This window comes from Panthera onca, chromosome B2 (genome assembly GCF_046562875.1).
Source record: "Panthera onca isolate mPanOnc1 chromosome B2, mPanOnc1 haplotype 2, whole genome shotgun sequence".
Taxonomy (NCBI): Eukaryota; Metazoa; Chordata; class Mammalia; order Carnivora; family Felidae; genus Panthera; species Panthera onca.
In genome coordinates, this window is record NC_138343.1 from 96,822,369 (window position 1) to 96,845,668 (window position 23,300).

Below are 23,300 nucleotides of genomic sequence, written 5' to 3' on the forward strand. Positions count from 1 at the left end.
AACAGTGCACAAGGATTTCTTTTTCTTTACATCCTCGCCAATACTTGTTATTTCTTGTCTTTTTTATTTTAGCCATTTTGACAGGTCTAAGGCATTACCTCATTGTGGTTCTGATTTGCATCTGCCTGATGACTAGTACTGCTGAGCATATTTTCATGCATCAGTTGCCCATCTATATATATTCCTTGAGAAAGTATCTATTAAGGTCCTTTGCCCATTTTTTAAAAATCATATTGTTAGGTTTTTTGGTGTTGAGTTGCTAAGTTCTTTATATATTTTGGATATTAACCCCTTATTGAAGATATCATTTGCAAATATCTTCTCTCATTCAATAGGGTGCCTTTTTATTGGTTTCCTCTGCTGTGCAAAAGCTTTTTATTTTGGTGTAGTCCCAATAGTTCATTTTTGCTTGTCTCCCTTGCCTTATGATTTTAATATTATTTTTTTCTAAGTAAGTTCCATGTCCAATGTGGGGCTTCAGCTCATGACCATGAAAGCAAGAGTTGAATGCTCTGAGCCAGCCAGGTGCCCCTGCCTTATGATCTTCATTCATCTAGAAAGACTGCTATGGTGGATGTCCAAGAAATTAGTGCCTATGTTCTTCTAGGTGTTTTATGGTTTCAGATCTCATAATTACGTCTTTGATCTATTCTGAGTTTATTTCTGTGTATGAAGTAAGAAAGTGGTCCAGTTCCATTCTCTTGCATGTAACTGTCTAGTTTTCCCAGCACCATTTACTGAAATGACTGTCTCTCCCCAGAGTATATTCTTGCTTCCTTTGTCATAGATTAAATGACCATATAAACGCAGGTTTATTTCTGGGCTCTCTATTTTGTTCCATTAATCTATGTTTCTATTTTTGGGCCACTCCTATACAGTTTAATTACTACAGCTCTGTAGTATAGCTTGAAATCTGGAATTGTTATACCTCCAGCTTTGTTCTTCTTTCTCAAGATTGCTTTGGCTATTCAGGGTCTTTTGTGGTTCCATACAAGTTTCAGAATTATTTGTTCTAGTTCTGTTGGTATTTTGATAGGGATTGCATGGAATCTGTAGATTGCTTTGGGTAATACAGACATTTTAACAATATTAATTCTTCCAACCCATGAACATAAAATATCCTTCCATTTGGTTGTGTCATCTTTAATTTCTTTCATCAGTATTTTATAGTTTCCAGAGTATAGATTTTTCACCTCCTTAAATTTATTTCCAAGTATTTTATTCTTTTTGATATAATTGTAAATGGAACTGTTTTCTTAAATTCTGTTTCTGCTACTTCATTATTAGTGTGTAAAAATGCAACTGATTTCTAGGTACTAATTTTGTATCCTGCAACTTTTCTGAAGTCATTTATTACTTTTAATAGCTTTTTAGAGATCTTTAGGGTTTTCTTTTTTCTTTTAATTTTTTTAATTTTTTTTAACATTTATTTTTGAGAGAGAGAGACAGAGAGAGAGAGAGAGAGAGAGAGAGAGAGACTGCCAGTGGGGGAGGGGCAGAGACAGACAGACAGACAGACACAGAATCCGAAGCAGGCCCCAGGCTCTGAGCTGTCAGCACAGTGTCCAACACGGAGCATGAACCCACGAGCTGTGAGATCATGACCTGAGCCAAAGTCAGACGTTCAACCCACTAAGCCACCCAGGCGCCCCTTTTTAATGTTTATTTTTGAGAAGGAGAGAGACAGAGTGCAAGCAGGGGAAGGACAGAGAAATAGAGAGGGAGACACAGAATCCCAAGCAGGCTCCAGGCTCTGAGTTGTCAGCACAGAGCCCAACACGGGGCTTGAACTTGGGAACGGCAAGATCATGACCTGAGCCAAAATCAGACACTTAACCAACTGAGCCACCCTAGGGTTTTCTATGTACAGTATCATGCCATGTACAGATGATGACAATTTAACTTCTTCCTTACCAACAGGGATGTCTTTTACTTCTTTTTCTTTTCTGATTGCTGTGTCCAGCACTTCTAGTACTATGTTGAATAAACACGGTGACACTGGACATCCTAGTCTTATTCCTGCTCAGTTTTTCACCTTTGACTTTGATGTTAGCTCTGTGTTTTTCATATATAGCTTTTATTATGTTGAGGTACGTTCCCTCTAAATCTACTTTTTTGAGAATTTTATCATAAACATATGAATTTTGTGAAATACTTTTTCTACATCTATTGAAATAAACATCTGATTTTTATTCTTCATTCTGTTAATGTGGTGTATCATACTGACTGATTTTGCAGATACTGAGCCATTCTTGCACCAGAATAAATTCTACTTGATTGTGATGAATGATCTTTTTAATGCACTGTTGAAGGTGATTTGGTAATACCTTGTTGAGAATTTTTATATCTATGTTCAACAGGGATTGCAAATATTTTTAAACTTCTCTGGTCATTTAAAGAAACAAGTACGTTGACATCCTCAGTCCCTTTTTAACCATAACTCCACTTACGCTATTTGACCAAGGCCAGAGTAAAATAAAGAAGCCAACAAAAAGCACTATCAGAGAGACTGCAACTTCAGAAGGAGGGGTGCGTATGGTAGCTCTGTTTTGCTAAGGGAGGGATGTTTCTCAAAAATTTTGCCCTGGTTTCCCTGTACAACTGCCCACTCACTTAGGACTTCAGCTATTCGCCCTTCTAACCAGAATTTTTTCCCAAACATAACTCTATCCCCTCTACTTTTCTGATGACAGCAACATAATAAACTGCTCTGTTTTCCAAACAATGCCCTCAAATTTCACAAAATAAAGCATAGTTCACATCATACAAGCACTTGATTTTTTCAAACTGCACACACTGCTGATTACAATTCCATTAACTCATTCATTAAGCTGACTTGTACAACTGGTGTGAGACACGCACCATGTTCAATATTCAAATTAAAGGAATCATCAACTTTTAAAAAAGTTGTTAGAAAGCAACTAATTTTTGGATAGTTATTAGTGCTTCGGTAAAATACCACTTCTAAGACTTAAAGTACTTAAAAGTTATGTAATTTTAGTATAATTCATATATAATGAGCTTAAATAAGACCAATGATATTAACATAACTTTCAAAAATTCAATGAGTATAAGGTTTCCAAAACATGATTATATATCTTAATTTTGGAGGTAGGAGGCTGTGTCATAGATTCTATTACAAATCTGATAAGATCTATAATCCTTCTGCTCTAGAAAAATGCACAGTTACAAATACACATATACTCTGTATACAGTTTCGGGGGCCCCAGATCATACAACCTAATCTAGAGAATGCTTTCATTAAATTATAGGTGAATGACCCTGAGTTGACTACGTAAAGCAAAATACATATTCATATATAGTAACACATGAAAACACATGTTTTTAAAAATTAAAATAGCTTTAAAATAACATATAGGGATGCGTGGGTGGCTCAGTCAGCGGAGCATCCAACTTCAGCTCAGCTCATGATCTCATGGTTCATGGGTTCGAGCCCCAGTCAGGCTCTGTGCTGGTAGGTCACAGCCTGGAGCCTACTTCTGATTCTGTGTCTCCTCTCTCTCTGCCCCTCCCCTGCTCATGCTCTGTCTCTCTCTCTCTCAAAAATAAATAAACTTAAAAAAAATGTTCCTTTAAAATAAAGTAACCTCTATGTTGTCCACTCACTATACAGTAGGTTAAAAACAGGTTTTATACCCAAAAACCAAATCTCAACTATATGGTTATAGAAAAAACAGAAACTATGAACCAGAAAATTCAATAGTTGGTCTAACTCCTCAAAAATAACCAGAACTCCTTTTCTTTAAGTTAGAAACTGGTGTGAAGAAATAGGAATCACCCAAGCCTATTATTGTAATGGGCACATAAGGGAAAAGAAAATCTCCTGAATAACCAAAGCAAATTCTAAAAAGCTTTGCAGATCAGAGCCTTTAAATGCTGCTTGAGTTATACTTGGGCTGCTAGAGTAATGCATAAAAAACAGGAACTTCAATCACTCAGAACTTGTAATTAGTAAAATGTACCTTTATCTAATTCATTTATACTTATACAAGCTACAAGATCTCAAAGTTCTGGGTCCCATAATCATTTTACTCCTTCATTTGTCTGATGGACCATCAACTATTTAAGACATTTTAAACACAAAACATTCTGTATCTTGATCAGGTAATTGAGTTAAAACCAAAAGCCATATATTATTCTTCTGTACTTTTTAGAAAAGTGACCATACATCATAAAGAGTCAGATTTCCATTAACTTGAGGACAAATTCATGAACTTAAAAATGTTACAATACCTGGGGCGCCTGGGGTGGCTGAATCAGTTAATCATCTGACTCAATTTTGGCTCAGGTCATGATCTCATGGTTGTGAGTTCCAGCCCCACATTGGGCTCTGCGCTGACAGTTCAGAGCCTGCTTGGGATTTTCTCTCTCTCCCTCTCTCTCTCTCTCTCTCTCTTTCTGTGTGCCCCTCCCCAGCTCGCTTGCTCTCTCTCGCTCTCAAAATAAATAAATAAACTTAAAGTAAAGTTACAATACCTGAAAACTAAATTTAAACTAAAATTAAAATTACTAAATAATCTTAGCTATCTGACTTCCTCTGGGTATCTTTAATTCTTCTGAAATTACCCGAAGACAGCAACTAAGGCACTGAAACACTTGTGCAATGAGAGTAAATGGCCAGAGGAGACACAATGAAAAAAGGGGGAGACACCAACTGAAAGACTGTAATCTGGAGGACATCTGCTATGCAGAAAATGTAGTATACCCTTCAGAAGCTCCTAATGGCACTGCTTTATTGCAGAATCATATTCACATGTGTAACAAGCAACTCACAAAAAAGAGGGGACAGGAAACACAGTCAATAGACTTTTATTAAGCATAAAATGATTATTTCCCAAACTTCTGTAATTCACATGCCACTTTCACAGTTTGCTATTATATCTGAGTATCCTATGACTTACTTCTATTTTTAAAATCAGCTTACAAAATGATACATCACGGAGTCCTCTAAAAACAGACAATATCTCGTCCGTATTTTACTCCTTAATTCAATGCAAGAGCTATACGGGGATATGCCTATGAGCCCTGAAGAATCCAGGTGACTTTTACCTCTTGTAATATTAACACTCAAGGAAGAGCTACCTCTAATTTTATACACTCTATCCTGTTTCCCAAAAATTAAACTAGTCTTTACATAGTTTAATGAGACAGCTACATTTCCAAAACAAGAGAAATAGATCTAGCTTAATAAAAGCCTAGAAATGAAAACAAGGTGTAAGCATATCTTCTTCTAATCAGGATACTTCGAAAATAGCTCAATTAACTTACTACTTAATTTAACTAACATCACAGGGCAAAAGCACTACTTTAACTAATTTACTTAAAATTCAAGCTTAGTTAAATTAGCACTTTTGGGTTGTCATGCAGTTCCATAAAGAATAGATTCAACATACGAGGTTTTTAGCATTTCAAAGTGCCCGACAATTTACTATTTCATTCAAATAAAGAACTTTCTTTACCACTTCTAAAAACGTGTAATGGGTCCTATGATACTTACGCTGCATAAGCTTTTGCTATCCTCATGAACATAACTTCATCACCTCCTTTATCTGGATGATATTTAAGTGACAGCAAACGATACTGTTTCTTAATTTCTGCTACCGTTGCCCCCTGAAAGGAAAGCTTTGTTTTAGTAAAACTAAGCACAATGCTGTAAAAACATAATTCATCCCATTTTGAACTTAAAATATAAACTATTCAATATTTTCAGAGGGGCTCCTGGGTGACTCGGTTGGTTAAGTGTCCAACTTCGGCTCAGGTCATGATCTCGTAGTTTGTGGGTTCAAGCGCCACATCTGGGTCTGTGCTGACAGCTCAGAGCCTGGAGGCTGCTTCGAATTCTGTGTCTCCCTCTCTCTCTGCCCCTCCCCAACTTGTTCTCTCTCTCTCTCTCTCAAAAATAAATACTAAAAAAATTTTTTAAAATATTTTCAGAAAGAGAAAGTGTTTTCACCCTGCATACTTGTCCCTTAAATTTCATCCCATGTATTTTTAATAAAAATACACTTATTTTGTCCAATATATTTATTTTATTGAGCACCTACGTGTTGTGCAGTACACTAGGCACCAATGATTTAAGAGTAAAACTACATAATGCCACATTGAAATACAAGGACAGTAACATTTAAATATCAAAGAATGATCACAGTAAATTAAGTCTCTCTGAAGAAACCCTCAAATCAAAGATTAACTTCCCTTCTAAGAAATAATCTGAAGAATATCTGGTTTCATCTGCTTATCAATATTTTAATATTAAATAAATACTTAAGAAGGTTACCTTAGCTGTTTCCTAATTAGACTCAATTTCTATTAATAAACTTTTCATATTAATTTTTATGGCATTAAGTTGCCCACAAATCTTTTATTAGTCTTAAAGCAAATTTTGCTTCTCCAAAACAGAAAACTAGGTATGTTTCATATTTATATTATATTATATTATATGAACCTCTGGATCAAGCCATCTACTGTGCAAATACTAGAAGTAAAAAAAAGTGGTTTGGGGGAAAAATAGAAAGAGCAATAGATTCAGCTTGGCTGCTAAGAAGTTATGGCACTCCAGGCAAGACACAATTTTTCAGGCCTTGTTTTCTCCATTGGAAAAAAAGGCTAGAGGATCTCTAGCATTCATTTCAGTTCTAACTTTCCACTGATATATCTAAAAGACTAATTTTCTATTGGGATCCATCAATCAAGTTCAATCAGGAAATCACCTGAAGAGTATATCCAAGGTTACAATGAAACCAGTTCTTTGTAAGACACAAAGACTTAAACACACTGCCTTAGTGTCACCTAACAAAGGGTCATAATTTTTATCATTTTTTGATAAAATGAATTTTTATCATTCAACCAACATAAATGAACTCCTGGTTTTAACTCTGCATTAAACCAATCCTACACAAGTCTTTAAAAAATATACTAATTTCTCATCTCACTTCAAATATTCTTACATTTTAGCAATTACAAACCAAGACTTACTAGAATGGCAATCAACATTTGTAGTTTAAAAAACATATATACATTAGAATAATAGATTAAATATCCAAAGTCTCATTTCTTTAGGCACAACCCAATTTCTTTTAGAATTTAGACTTACAGTATTTTCATGGGATCAATAAACTAATGTGCATTATATAAAAATACTACTTACAGGATCCAAATTTAATACTTCATAAGGATTGTATTCTTGATATTCTCGGTCTGTTTTGGAAACTTTGTATACAAGGAATAAGAACAATGCCCATCCTGCAAGCAGAACTATTTTCCTGTTTAGGAAAAAGATAAGTAAAGTATAAATAAATACACCTATATGGTTTTCCTTTAAGAGTCTATAAAGACATTATGGCAGATCAAGGCAATAAAACAATCTACAGTGTCTACACCACTGTGCTATTGAGTCAATTCTACAATCTCTAGGTTGTAAACTCCTGTTACAGCCAGAACAGTGTCTTTTTTACCTATGAATTCTCTAGAATCTAATATAGTCTTGCATCTAGAGTCTTGCATGTGATATTCCCTCAATTACTATTTGCAGAATTTTATGTGTAGAACTTAATTCAACTTACTAACTTATTGGTCTCATTATACTAGATCAAAATATATCAATACTAAGTATTCAGTAAACCATGTAATGTAAAAAAAGAGCTGCTCTTACCCTTGCAATTACACTTTTACTAAGATAAACTACAAAAAATAGGTCAATTATGCAATGATGAAGGAATAGCCTTGTTTATAACAGTAAAACTTCAGAAACTAAATGTCCATTTATATAGAACTAATTAAATAAACCATTTATAGGAGACTAATTAAATAAACCAAGACACAACCAAACAATTAGCCAACACAGATATAGAAAGATGTACATATAGGTTAAAAAAGGATATAAACGAACATATGGTTTGGAAAAAACCTAATTTCTCCTCTGCAATATGTTTTATTTAGTAAAAATATTTAAAAGACTGATATTAGCAGTGTTGGAGAGGCTAAAGGAAAAAGGAAGACTCATACACTCTAAACTCTGAAAGAATATCTGGCAATATGGTCAAAAACCCTAAAGTACACACCCTTTTAACAATCTACCTCAAGAAATTCAGAATGAAATAAACTAGAATTAAGTATACAAAGGATAAAAAACTGGTCACAGATATAAATAACAGCAGAAAACAAACACAGAGATGCCCATCAATAGAGTAGTAGACAAATAAATTAACAGTATATTCATAAAGTGAAATATCATCTAGCCAATAAAGACAGTATTTGCTGTGGAAGATTATCTATTGTTAACTTTTTAAAAGAGGGACTCCTGGGTGGCTCAGTCAGTTAAGCGCAGGCTCTTGGTTTTGGCTCAGGTCAGTCTCGCAGTTTTGTGGGTTCAAGCCCCATGTTGGGCTTTGTGCTGACAGTGTGGAGTTTGCTTGGGATTCTCTCTTTCCCTCTTTCTCTGCCCCTCCCCCACTTGCACTGTCTCTGTCTCTCTCAAAATAAATAAATAAACTTAAAGAAATTTTTTTTTAATTAAAAAAAAGAAAAACAGCTTTCAAAAATATATGTATTATATAATGCTATTTTTACAGATAAAAGTTTATTATAAATAAAAATTTAGATGGTAAATCATCTTAATAGTGGCTATCTTTAAGTGATGAAACTGAACAATTTTTATTTTTTTTATGCCCTTTATATCAATTTGTTATGCTGAGTAGGAACTGTTAAACACATAAAATGAATCATAGGAAACCTAACCAAACAAAATTGGAGTGACCCGTTTTCAAAGACAGAAAACATTCCATGTGTTTAAGCTCACTTGGTAGAAATCTAGCTTAAATATGTTTATTTGGAATGAGACTCTATGATCAAGTTCCAACCTACCTAATGACCTTTATCACCCTTATTTAAAACAAACAAACACAAAAAACCCATCTCCCCAAGCTCCCTAAGCTTTTCCCACCATCATGCTTTTGCTCTTGAATCTTTCTACTTAGAATTCCCATTCCCCATCTCTGCCTATCCAAACACTATTCATCCTTCCAGACTCATACCTCAAAGCAATCCTTACCTTTGCCAAGGTCATCAATGGAGAAACAGCCAAAAAGCAGCAAAAGAAGTAAAACCATGTCTCTCCCCCTCGAACTCACTGCAAGCTCCTTGAGCTGTGGACAGTATCTCACTCAGTTTTGACTAACCCCAGAGTAGCTTAAACACAGCTGGCATTCAGATGCAAATTTCTTTCTATCTGGCCAAAATAATGTTCTAATTCTTATTAAGGGCAAAATACAGTACTGCAAACGGCTTTCCATACTACCTAAACACCCAAAGACAAAGAGGATGCCCTAACTGGGACACTCTTACCTAGCTATGTAGGGAGAGGTAATTAAGAACATAGGCTCTGTGTTTCCGATTCTGTGTCTCCCTCTCTCTCTGCCCCTCCCCCGTTCATGCTCTGTCTGTCTCTCTCTGTCCCAAAAATAAATAAAAAACGTTGAAAAAAAAATTTAAAAAAAAAAAAAAAAAAAAAAAAAAGAACATAGGCTCTGAAATAAAACTACCTGAGGTCAAATCCCAGCTTCACTACTTATTAACTTAGAGATCTTGGAAAGTCGCTTTCTCCTTTACAACTCGGTTTCCAATTTTTAGGGTAGATTTAATAATTAAATGAGGTTAGGTATGTAAAGCACCTAGAAGGTGCCTCACTGATAGCAAACAATCGATTCCTGTTAGCTGTTCTTAGTATCTCTGACCCAAATCTCAGCTCTGACCTCACTCAGAGAAGCCTTCTCTGTCTCAAGCCAGAGTTGAGAGCCCTTCCTCTGCTCTTTCATGGCACCCACCTCACAGACCTTATTATTATCATTACCTGTTTACTTGTATTTCTCACAACTGTTAAGTTGTTGAACCACATCTATTTGTTAATCACAATATATCAGCTCTTGGTACAACACCTGATACATACATAATAGGCATACAATAACTACTTATTGAATGAATAATGAAAATAATTTAAACAGTAATTTTCTAAAAATAAATGTTTATTCATTTTTGAGATAGAGTGTGAGCGAGGGAGGGGCAGAGAGGGGGACAGAGGATCTGAAGTGGGCTCTGTGCTGACAGCAGCAAGCCCAATGCGGGCTCAAACTCATGAACCATGAGATCATGACCTGAGCTGAAGATGGACACTACCAACTGAGGCAACCAAGTGTCCCTAAATAGTAATTTTTAATTCAAACCCAAAGTTCGCTATACCTTCAATTGGCTAAAAAACACTTGAAAACCTACTTTATTCCCACACAAGTTAATAATTCCACATTTCGTTCCGCCAACTCCCCCAAAAGGCTAAGAAAGCTCAGAAAACAAAGATAAAAGTAAAATTGAAAACCACCAAAAACAAACAAACAAATAAACAAGATTTAAAAGCAAACAAAGGTAGAAGGAAAATGAAAACACCTAGGATATGCTACACCCCATGATAGCTTTACATGTAGCACCTGGCTCTCTGAGACAAAATATAAAGGGAAGAGAAGACAACCTCATAACAGAATCCCTCAGAGGCTGATGAAAACTATAACCACCAATAAAGCCAGGTTTTCATTTCCTAAAAACCAAGCAAAGGTGGAAACATAATGGATTTCATCATGATCCCCACCCAATTTTTTAAAAACATTATTTAGGTCCTGTGAAAAGATAAGCATTTTTCCCTACATATAGGGTCAGTGATCAACTTGTGAAGTCTCGTGTTTTTCTTTAAGCATATTTTAAAGGTCATTTTGGAACCAACTTCCACAAATTAGAGCATTACACAATGACTGCTTAATTCTGAAAGAATGCTTTAAAGTTATGGAGCAAAAAGGTTTTGATGGTTTCTGACCTTACCTAAAATTGTTACCAGTTATCTATTTAATTCTTCCTTACTTATCAACATCCCTTAATCTGTACTTTCATTTAAGTAAATCAGTTTACTAATCACTGAAGAGAACTTTACACAATTGGGCTTTTTCCTTGAAAACTGAAATTCAGATACTAACAAAGTGTTGACCAAAGCCCAGAAAAGAAAAGATTGGGAGGGCAAAAATATTTGCCTTGCGGCCTCATAAAACTGTAAGAAGCAAAAGCAGAGTCAACAGTGAACATAAAACTACTCTTGTAAACACTAACTTTGAGTTTTAGTTTTGCATCATTGAAGAACTCTTAACACCAAAGCTAAGATTTCCCTTCCTCTGTAAAGGAACTAAACTAGGCAAAGTCAAACCTTACAAAGAAAAACTATTTAAAACCCTTGAAGTTAGAGATGTTGAAAATTATCATCATCATTTAAACCAAGATCAAAAAATATATGGTTCTACTTTTACTAATTTCCTCTGCTAGTTCTTCCCCTCCTATCTACTGGATAGACAGATATAAGTAATTCACAAGATACAGTCCTCCTATAATGGCAACTCTTTCATCACCTATCAGATTCATCTACTACTTCAAAACTGACAACTCAGGGTGAAGGTCCAAAGCCTAGTCTCTAAACCAGCAGACCCCGGGCCCCCTTGCCTCACAAAATCAAACACGCCTGCTCTAATTAAAAATTCTAATGGCTTGTTTAATCAGATTGGCGTGCAAAAATAAAGGGTGACTAAGTCCCCGTTCCACCGCTTCTAGCTCCAGGACCCTGGTAAAGTTATCTCTTCTTAGTCTCAGGTTCTCCATCTCAGAAAACAGCAAAAACATCTACTTTGAAGTTAATGATAAAATTAGGAGATAACACATAAAGCCTTAGCACATCTGGCATACAGTGTGTGCTCAATAAACCTTAATTATCACTATGAAATGCAAACTTGATCATGTCACCTCCCTGTTTTTGATAATCTTTTAAAGATTCCCCCATAGTCTTTAAGGCAAAATTCAAATCCTGGCAAGATGCACAAGGTCTTCCTTCAAGATTTGACTTCCCTTTCTCCCACCCTCCCTCAAGTCAGAAGTACATTGTCGCAGGGTGCCTTGGGTGGCTCAGTTGGTTAAGCGTCCGACTTCGGCTCAGGTCATGATCTCATGGTTCATGGGTTTGAGCCTGTCAGGCTTTGTGCTGACGGCTCGGGCCTGGAGCCTGCTTCTGATTCTGTGTCTCTCTCTGCCCCTCCCCTGCTCATGCTCTGTCTCTCGAAAGTAAATAAACATTAAAAAAAAAAAAGTACATTCTCTCTCTTAAATCATTCTGTTCAGACAGCTCTCAAACTCACCTCTTACCCCTACTAAGGCTACAATTTCTTTAAACATATGTCTTATTCATCATTACACCCATATTTTATATGATACCTAGCAAAGAATAAGAAGTATTTTTTTAATTGAAACCAATTACTTACTTTACAGTAGGAATAATATTTGGCTGGGGTTTTAATAACCGTAAACGATACCACATACATCTTCCATATACTTTTCTGATATTCTTTAATCGAATTTGCTCTGTCAAAACAATAAATAAATAAGATGGTAAGTTAAAGCATTTTTCACTGTGAAGACAAAACCAGTTAATAACATACTAACCTTCATTACCATGCTAAATTTTGTTGGAACATCAAAGTACTACCTTCTCAAATAACCTTTAAGAAAAATTCACAATATAGGTTAATTTTTCTGCCACTCCAAACAAATGATCTATCTGGAAAATTTTGTTCAACTACCAGGCAACCATTTGCATATGCGACTTAAATAACTTCTAATCAAAAAACGCAAAAAATGACTTGAATCCAAAATACTTAGTCACATAATCAGTAATTTCTGAGAAATGCTTTCTTCCTTTCCCTTCTGCTATAGGAGGTACAGAAAGTATAAAACAGTTGAAACATGCAGCTTATTAAGGAAGCTAAGCGGAAATGGTATTATTCAATCATGAAAATGTTAAATTAGAAAAGTCACCCAAACCCATAAGAAGTTAAAATAGGTTCATATAAGAGTTATGAAAGGCATTATTTTAGTCCTCAGAAAAAAATCTGCAATTCAACTAAAAAGGAATTTAAACCAAGCCAAAATATCATGTATTGTTTTACTAATAAACTCACTACCAATCACTTGAATAAGTCTCCCAAGTTAAAAAAAAAATTAAGTTATAAAATAAAAATGTACCAAAAAAAATAAATTAAATAAAATAAAATTTAATTTAATTTAATTTTTAAAAAATGTACCTCTTAGCAAAGATGGCATGCAGAAAGCAAAGGAAAAAAAACCCTGCCCCTCCCAAAGCCAAAGCCAAAACAAAGGCTTGGAAGGCCAAGAAGGCAGTGCTGAAAGGCAACCACAGCCACAAAAAAAAAAAAAAAAAAGATCTGCATGTTACCCACCTTCTGGTGGCCCAAGACACTCCAAAGGCAGCCCAAATATTTTCTCTGGAAGAGCAACAAGCTTGACCACTATGCCATCATCAAGTTCCCCCTGAGCAATGAGTCAGCCATGAAGAAGATAGAAGACAACAATACTTGTGTTCATTATGGATGTCAAGGCCAACAAGCACCAGATCAGACAGATTATGAAGAAGCTCTATGATATTGACAAGGGCCATGGTCAACTCCCTGATCAGGCGTGATTAAGAAGGCATATGGTCCACTGGCTCCTGACTATAATGCTTTGGATGTTGCCAACAAAAATGAGATCATCTAAATGGAGTCTAGCTGGCTAATACTAAATATAAATTTTTTCACAATACTAAAAAAACTACAAAATCACAGTCCTCAAATGAGATGTTAGATAAGTAAAAGAACTTTGCCTATAAGAGAATGCTCCAAAGCCACCATGTAAGAAGTCCAACTACCCTGTTACCACCATGCTTTGAGGAAAGCATCCACATGGAGAGCTAGGTGACAGGAGGTAGCAGAACCAACCAAGTGTGGTGAAGAGGGATCCATAGAGGGAAAGGGGTGGTGACAGAAAAGGAGACTGGTAACATACAGGGGGATTGATCAAATAAGTTAATACACAAAGGATAACTGGACTCAGAAGGGAGTTATATATATGAGAAAATAATAAGAATGAATCCTGTGGTACTGAATTGGAATTGAAGATATTGCTATAAACTAATATATTTTAATAAAGGATTACAGACATAGACTTATATACATACACATATAGGCACTATTAAGTGAGCCTAGGAACAGTGCGTGAGACCAATAGCAGTAAGCACACTAGTACCCAGATCTAGTTTCTAAATACCATTCTCCACTAATAAGAACAAGGGATTCAAGTGCCTTCCCACAAATTACAAAAGGGAAAAAATAAGTCTACAGTGGCAAAGTATGGTAGGCTGAATAATTGCCACCCAAGAAGTTCAGATCCTAATAGCCAGGACCAGTGACTACATTATCCTACATGGCAAAAAAGACTCTACAGATCCAATTAAATTAAAGATCTTGAGAGAGAAGAGTATTCTATGTTATCTGGATGGATACAATATAGTCACAAGGGTCCTTATAAGGAGGAGGCAGGAGGGTCAAAGACAAAGAAGGTGATATGACAACAGGAGCAGATGGTGGAGTGATATCCTCTGAACATGGAAGGAGGAATCATAAGCCAAGGAGCCCAGGCTATCTCTAGAAGCTGGAAAAGGCAAGGAAATAGACTTTAACCAAGAGCCTCCAGGAAGAACCAGCTCTGCGAACACCATGACTAGCCTAGTGAAATTGATTTTGGACTTCCAGCCTCCTGAACTGTAAGAGAATAAATTTACGTTGCAATAATGTAATAAGCCATTAAGACTGTGGGAATTTGTTACAGCACCAATAAGAAACTAATACAGAAAGCCTGGCAGACATTATCTTAATCAGGTGCTCAGTAAACATTACCAGCAATGGGACAAAAGGCAATCATATGCCATCTGATAGAACATAATAAGAGGAACACAGAGTCACTTTTGTGAAATTCCTGCCTAAGATATAAATCTGAATCTAATCATGATTAAACACCAGCCAAATCCAGAACCATCCTACAAAATAACTGACCTGTAATTTTGGAAGTCAAAAAGCTGAAGAACTGTACCAGACTAAAGGAGATTAAAGAAACATGTCAACTAAATGTCATGTGTGATTCTGAGCTGGATCTCTGGCTATAAAGAACTTCACTGACACAAGTGACAAAACTTAAATGGGGTCTGAGAATGAAATGGTAGTAATATTAATTTTCTGATTTTCATGGTTAAGTTATTTTCAAGACACTTGAAAATACCACTGGTGATTTTTTAATCTGTATTTCATTAAATTAGGCCTCCACAGTCTCCCATTTTCTATAAAACCAAGGAAATGTTTGATAAGGTTATAAGAACAATGCAGAAGTCTCTTTATTAGCCAGCTTGATCTATTAAAAGGAATGACATTCTCCCAATGTCTCTGGCCAAAAAAAAGTACACACGATTTTCAGTTACGTAGTTTTGCACAACGTATATGTACCTTGTACGCCTCACTCTTCCAATCCAAAAATTAAATCTTAACCTTTTAGGAGAATACAGAAGTCAATCAATAAGTACTACAAGCTATGGTTTACACAGGAAGACACTGGCATTTAGATTTCCAGCGCAATTAAACATTCATAGCACACATTCCAAATCTCTGTATGAATGATCTCAAGAGAAAGTAACTACCACAAGTGAGGTCTTTCCAGGTAGTTTTTTAAAAGACACTTAGAATTTGTTTTTAAGTTCATTTATAAATTACTAGTGTTATAGCTAGTAAAAATTATGTTAGTAATACCATTTACTTATGATATAGTTTTTAAAGAAATCAATACACATTTACAGAAAAGGGAAATTACAAAGTCATAAAACAATTCTGTGACTTAAACTATATAACAACATATTATGACTGCTCTCGGCAGGTGAACAGAAAGTTTTTATGTCCGTGGGAACAGTACAGGTTTGGGAGAAGGTTAATATGGCTGCGCTTCATAAGCTATATAATGCCTTTTGCTAAAATAGTCACATCCATCTGCCCATGCCAGTATGATCTGCCAAGGTGTAGTATAACTGAGTGAACTCTTAGCACCATATTCCTGGAACCCAAAGAGCTGAAAGAACATTAGCCAGATCTTAAATCTTCAAACCTGTTTGCTTCATTACCGCAAAAGAATTTTTAAAACTCATGTACCTACTTGTAGGTTTCTCATTTGGCATCTCAAATTTTTCACCAGAAGTCTGAAGAGGTACAAAAGATGTCATTTCTGATATGAGTTGACATTTTAAAATAAAATAGTTCCATCACTTTTAAACACACCAATTAAACCTAAAAACCACAGCAATTTCATACATTTACCATTTACAAAATTTCCCTTTACAAAACTTCATGAACAAGCCAGCCCTTCATTTTATTTCCCCCACATAATTTTATCCTAATGTAATATATTTTCATCCTAAGTCATTTCTTATGATACTGACACATACCTCTAAAAATTAATTTTTTTATTCCCTGTGACTAATGTTTTTCCCAACTTTTTGAAAAATTTCAAACCTTCAAAAAAAGTTGAAAGATATCACAATGAAAACATCCTTCATCTAAATTCACCAAATGTTAACATTTTGCAACTCTTGGCTTTACCTCTAGTTCCCTCTTTCCCCTCCCCCTTTTTTTTCTAAGTTTATTATTTATTGGGGGTGAGGGGAGAGAAAACATGTGCATGTACGAGTTGGGGGAGGGGCGGAGAAAGAGGAAGAGAGGGAATCCCAAGCAGACTCCCGCTGTCAGCAGAGAGCCAGGTTTGGGGGCTTGATTTCAGGAACAGTGAGTTCATGACCTCAGCTGAAATCAAGAGTAAGATGCTTAACGGACTAAGCCACGCAGCCTCCTCCCCATTCTTCTTTATCTGAACTATCTTCCAGTAAACTGCAGATATCAAGATGCTTCACCTATAAATCCTTTAGCACATACTGCCAAAAAAATCAGTATGTTTATCATACTCAGGTTTAACATCTATAAGCTTTTATACGTTAAAATTCGATGCTATGTTTTTTGGTATGAAGACAACATAAATACTATAAATTGATAAATCACTAAAATTTGAGTAAAGTATCTGCTATGCTTTCACTTATAAGTTTGTAAATATCCCCTATGTTCAAAAAAAGTTAAAACTCTAAATACTAAAACTTATTTTTAAAATAAAGGCACACTGTTGCCAATATGACACAATTTTAGACAAAAGAGCTTTAGACAAAAGAGGATTGACTAAACACTACTCACCATCATCAGATTATCTAAATTGGAAGATTTCAGAAACTTGGTTTCATCTGCCACCTATACCCCCTGCATACTCTGGTAACGAAGAAGGAAACCCGTTTAATTTATTAAATACTGTACTGAAAGTTAAAAACAGAACGGATGTATGCTACAGAACGGTTTTAAGTGCATCAGTTGTTTACCCTCATGATCACATGGCTGACTGGGAGCTGTGGTTCACGGCTGCTGCCCAGTACCATTAACAGCACTGTCCTCCATGCCACTAGCCCAGAAAAAGATCAAAATTAAAAATGTGAAGCACAGTTTCCACCGAATGCGTATCAACTTCATACTTTATATTCGAAAATCCTAAGTCGAACCATTATAACCAGGGACCACCTGCAGAATATTTTTTAGGACGTGATTTTTTAATTTTTTTAATGTCTATCTATTTATTTTGAGGGGGGAGAGAAGAGGGAGAGAGCACAATCAGGGGAGGGGCAGAGAGAGAGAGAAAGAGAGGAAGAGAGAGGAAATTCCAAGCAGGCTCTGCGCTGCAGGGCTTGCTTAGGGGCTCTATTTCATGAACCATGAGATCGTGACCTTAGCCAATATCAAGAGTCAGACACTTAACTGACTGAGTCACCCAGCTGCCCCCAGTATGTGATTTCTTAAATATGTAACTAATTTTTTTTTTTTTTTAACGTTTATTTATTTTTGAGACAGAGAGAGACAGAGCATGAACAGGGGAGGGGCAGAGAGAGAGGGAGACACAGAATCTGAAACAGGCTCCAGGCTCTGAGCTGTCAGCACAGAGCCTGACACGGGGCTTGAACTCACGGACTGTGAGATCATGACCTGAGCCGAAGTCGGATGCTTAACCGACCGAGCCACCCGGGTGCCCCTGTAACTAAAATTTTTTAAATAAACATTTTAAGTAGAAAAGACATTACCCATAAAAGGATATATAAAGTGGCCAAAAACTATTCTCCTCTCATTAAGAAATAAAATAGTCAAGATCTTGTCACTTCTCTGCTTAAAAACCTTCAATAACCTTCCCATCCAAACTTAAAATCCAAACTTCTTTCCCTGGCTTACAGACATGCTCTGCACCCCAGCTCCCTCTCTGAATTATCCCAGATTATTCTCCTCACCTGACATACCCTTGCCACTCTGCTCTTCTCTGTTGGTGGAGTATGCCCAACTTTTTTTTGCCTTAAAGGCTCTTGTACACACACAACTGTTCATTCAGCCTATAACAGGCTTTTCCTACCCAATTCAAACCTCTGAATAACTGGCTGCCTTTTGTCACAGCATGAAGGAATGTTCTCAGGAAGACTCTCTGAATACTCTACTTCTCTACACAGTACATATCACTATCTGATATTTTATTGTTTATATGTAGTATGTCACTCATCTCCCCCACACTAGGATGTAAGCTTCAAGAGAATAGGGATCCCGCCTACATTGTTTGCCCCACATTCCACTGCCTAACACAATGCCTGGCAAATAGTAGGTGCTTAATACATAATTGTTGAATGCATGAATTTTCTCATTTAGACCTCCCAATAACCCTGAGGGCATGTATGTATGTATTATACTTTAAAAATTCTGAGGGCTGCCTGGGTGGCTCAGTAGGTTAAATGTCCAACTCTTGATTTCAGCTCAGGTCATGATCTCACGGTTTGTGAGACTGAGCCCCACATAGAGCTCTGCACTGATGCAAACCTGCTTGAGAGTCTCTTTCCCTCTCACGCTGCTCCTCCCTCTCTTTTTCCCTCCCTCTCTTTTTCCCTCCCTCTCTCTGTCAAAATAAATAAATAAAATTGACGCCCAGAAAGGTTAACTTGTCTAAAGGCACAAATGATACAAAGGAATAGCATATTAATCACTAAAGTATAGATACAGAACAAAGAAAATGAAAGCAAAAATAAACTATTAGGGCTACACCAAAATAAAAAGCTTTTTGCACAGCAAAGGTAATCAACAAAAAGGAAAGGCAACCTACTGAATGGGAGAAGATATCTGTAAATGATATATCCAACAAGGGGTTAATATCCAAATATAAATAATTTACACAACTTGGGGTGCCTGGGTGGCTCAGTTGGTTAAGCATCTGACTTCAGCTCAGGTGATGATCTCCCAGTTCATGAGTTCAAGTCCCATGTCAGGCTCTGTGCTGACAGTTCAGAGTCTGGAGCCTGCTTCGGATTCTATGTCTCCCAATCTCTGCCCTTCCCCTGCTCATGCTCTGTCTCTCTCTCTCAAAACTTAAAAAAAAAAAAAAAAAAAAAGAAAAAATTTTACACAACACCAAAACCATAATCCTCTTATAAGAAAATGCAGGGATAAAATTTCATGACTGTGGATTTGCCAATGGATTCTTAGACAATAAAAACACAAGCAATGAAAGATAAAATAAATTGGACTTCATCAAACTTAAAAACTTTCATGCATCAAAAGACACAACAAAGTGAAAAGACAATCTATAGAATGGAAGAAAATCTTTTCAAACCATGTATCTAGCAGGGATTCATATCCAGAATGTATAAAGAACTCCTACAAGTTAACAAAAAAAAAAGATAAACAACACATCGAGCTCTGCACAAAAGATTTGAATGGACATTTTTCCAAAGAAGATATACATATGGCCAACAAACAAATGAAATGATGCTCAAAATCATTAGCCACTAGGGAAATGCATATCCAAACCATAATGAAATACCACTTCACATCTATTACAATGGCTATAATTTTTAAAGAATGAAAAATAAGCGAAGAGAATATGCAGAAATTAGAACCCATCTACACTGCTGGTAGAAATGCAAAATGGTGCAGCTCTGTGGCAGTCTGGCAGTTCCTCAAGAAGCTAAACATAGTATTACCCTATGACCCAGCAATTCCACTCCTAGTAATATATACCCCCAAAAAACTGAAAATAAGGACTTAAAGAGATACTTATATGACAATGCTCACTACAGCATTATTCACAATTCAATAGGGGCACCTGGGTGGCTCAGCTGGTTGAAGTGTCCCACTCTGAATCCTGGCTCAGGTCATGCATAATCCCAGGGTCATGGGATCAATCCCCACACCAGGCTCCATGCTGAGTGCAGAACCTGCTTAATTTTTTTCTTCTCTCTCTCTCTCCGCCCCTCTCCCCTGTTCATGCCTGCGCTCTAATTAAAAATAAAACAAAAAGCGTTCAACAGATAAATAAAAATGTGGTATATCCATACAATGGAATATTATTCAACCATGAAAAGAATGAAGTTCAGATACATGCTACAACATGGATGAATGTGAAAACGTTATGCTAAACGAAATAAGCTAGACACAAAAGGACAAATATTGTAGGAGTCCACTTACATGTAATAACTCGAATAGGCAAATTTATAGAGACAAAAAGTAAATTAGAGTTTTTCAGGGGCTGGAGGAAAAAGAGAATGGGGAGTTATTGTCAATAGGTATATAATTTGGGGTGATGAAAAATATTGTAAACAGTGGTGATGGCTGCACAACATTGTAAATGTAATTAATGCTACTGAATTGTTCATTTAAAATGGCTAAAACTAGAAATTTTACATTATATATACTTTACCAAAGTATATATAATTATATAATATGATATAAACTTATACAATATAAAATTTAAAAAGAAAAGATTCCACCTCAGCAGTATCTGAAGAATGTCCTCTTTCTTCCTATTGCCACCACCATTGTTCAGGCCCACATTATCCCTCTGCTTCTTAATCTCTGTTCTTTCTCATTCTATGAAACGTTATCACATTAATTTGCAAACAACTGTAAAAATATGTTCTAAAATGTCCAAAAATGACATACTGTCAACCAAAAAACATATGAACTCTTCAGCTAGGCATACAAGATTCTCCTTTTGACTTAAATCAACTTTTCAGATCTTTTCTCACACTTAATCAATGAATGATTTCTGCTTCAACTGATCTGTATTTTTAACATGTTCCATGCTTTCCAGCCTCTGTACTTTTTGCTCATATGATTTCGTTTTTTAATTATTATTAAAGATTTTATTTTTAAGTAATCTCTACACCTAGTGTGGGGCTCAAACTCATGACCTCAAGATCAAGAGTCACAGGGTCCACCGACTGAGCCAGCCAGGAGCCCCCCGCTTGTGTGATTTCTTCTTTGGACCCCCACCCCCACCATTCAACCCATTAAATCTTTCTCATCCTTTAATAGTTTGGTCAAAATTGACCTACTCTCAAGAGCCTTTCCTGAACTCTAGATCCCCACTATCGTTACCAACCAAATGCAAATACTTTATCCACCTAACTTCCAAAGCACTTGTTTTCACTGCTCTTACATTTACTTTGTTGTGCTATGGATATAATTCACAGACTTGTCTAAACCTAATCCTTCCACCCCACCCAGATTACAAACTCTATCAAAACAATGGCATTCATACTCCTATCTTCTGCCCTCCTGGTACAGGCAAACAGCTAAAGCTCAAACAATAACTACTAGATTTAACCAAACAAGCAAAAAACCTACTTTCCAGATGAAAATCCCTCCATCCATACGGACACAAACACAATCTCAAAATGTAAAAGGAACGCCTTTTTAAGAGAATGAGCCAACATCTTTCAAAGAAACAATGTGATGGTAAGAATGTGTAACATTTCTTATTGATAAAGTCTGGTAACAGAAAACCTTTTTTAAAAGAAAGTCCAAGTACAGTATGGATACATTTGTTGTGACTTCCCTTATGTCTGAATAAAAAGTATGACTAAGGGAACAAATATCCGAGAAAATGAAAATAGGACTATCTTTGTTTTTCAGGTTCTTCCAAGATGAAGCAAGTATGCAGTATGACCTTTAAATAAAAACAACTGCAACAATGCATTTACTAATCCAATGTTTGTCACCACATCTACAAAGCCTAAATGCTGCACTATAATTCATTATGCCAAGGTCCCAGCTGGTTTCCTCTGCTGTGTAGGACTTAAGCCTACATGTCTGATTCCCCTTTCTGTCAGGATAGATCAGAGGGAAATGACTTTATTTTAAAATGACTCAAACTTCTCAGATGTCTAATATCCCTTCAAGATCTAAAGTCTTAAAAAGACTGTATGTTCTAAATTAAAAATGAATGCTCATAAAATATACTCCTGTGAACACAAAGCTATATGAGCCAGTTTTTTCTGCTAAATTCCATTCAACAGACTGAAATAATCAACTCCACTATAATTAGAAACCTAGATAAATCAAAAGATAATTTTCAATTGAAATATTTCATTTGAAATAAAAATGATCATCCCCACCCTTTTCCCTGCACTCAATCCCAAAACTGAACTGATAAAAGTAGGTTATTATTGGGCCAATCACCAGGGTTTGTTGTTTTTTTTTTTTTTTTAATGTTTATTTTTGAAGAAGAGAAAGAGCATGAGACAGGGAGGGGCAGAGAGACAGGGAGACAGAGAATCCGAAGCAAGCTCCAGACTCTGAGCTGTCAGAACAGAGCTCGACACGGGGCTTGAACTTACCAGCCAGAAGATCATGACCTGAGCCAAAGTTGGAGGCTTAACCAACTGAACCACCCAGGTGCCCCACCAAACAGCTTTTAAGAGAGGGAGAAACAGGGGTGCCTGGGTGGTTTAGTCAGTTAAGCATCTGATTCTTGGTTTCGGCTCAGGTCATGCATGATCTCACAGTTCCTGGGTTTGAGCCCTGCGTCAGGCTCTGTGTTGACAGTGCAGAGCCTGCTTGGAATTCTCTCTCTCCCTCTCTCTGCCCCTCCCCCTCGTTGCTGTCTCTGTCTCTCTCAAAATAAATAAATAAAATTTTTTTAAAAAGAGAGAGGGAGGGAGGGAGAAATAAGTGAAAATTCAAAATCTGCACTCCACTTTAATTCTCTCCAAGGTACTTTTACATTCTATAAGTAGTCCAAGCTATCTTAGAGTTCTCTTTCTAATCTACCCATTCCCCTACATCCTGACATTTCAGTGGACTAATCAGCCTCTGAAATGGTCTCCTTCTCTATCTAGTTCTTCCCCACCCATCAACCTCCCATCCTCTTCTGCCAAATCATTCTCCACACAATGCTCCACAAGAGCAAAACTGACCAAGGCATTACCCTACTCT

General features: G+C 36.3%; 1 protein-coding gene across 1 annotated transcript in view; it reads right to left on the bottom strand.

Moving 5' to 3' along the window:
- The window catches only part of SEC63 (SEC63 protein translocation regulator), a 76,820-nt gene that overhangs the window by 47,755 nt on the left and 5,765 nt on the right, over positions 1-23,300 (bottom strand). The window contains exons 2-4 of the mRNA XM_078447189.2: positions 12,357-12,456; positions 7,169-7,283; positions 5,519-5,631 (exon numbers count right to left, since the gene is read on the bottom strand). Of these exons, the coding sequence (XP_078303315.1) occupies positions 5,519-5,631; positions 7,169-7,283; positions 12,357-12,456 (328 nt within the window). The remainder of the gene's footprint in view (positions 1-5,518; positions 5,632-7,168; positions 7,284-12,356; positions 12,457-23,300) is intronic.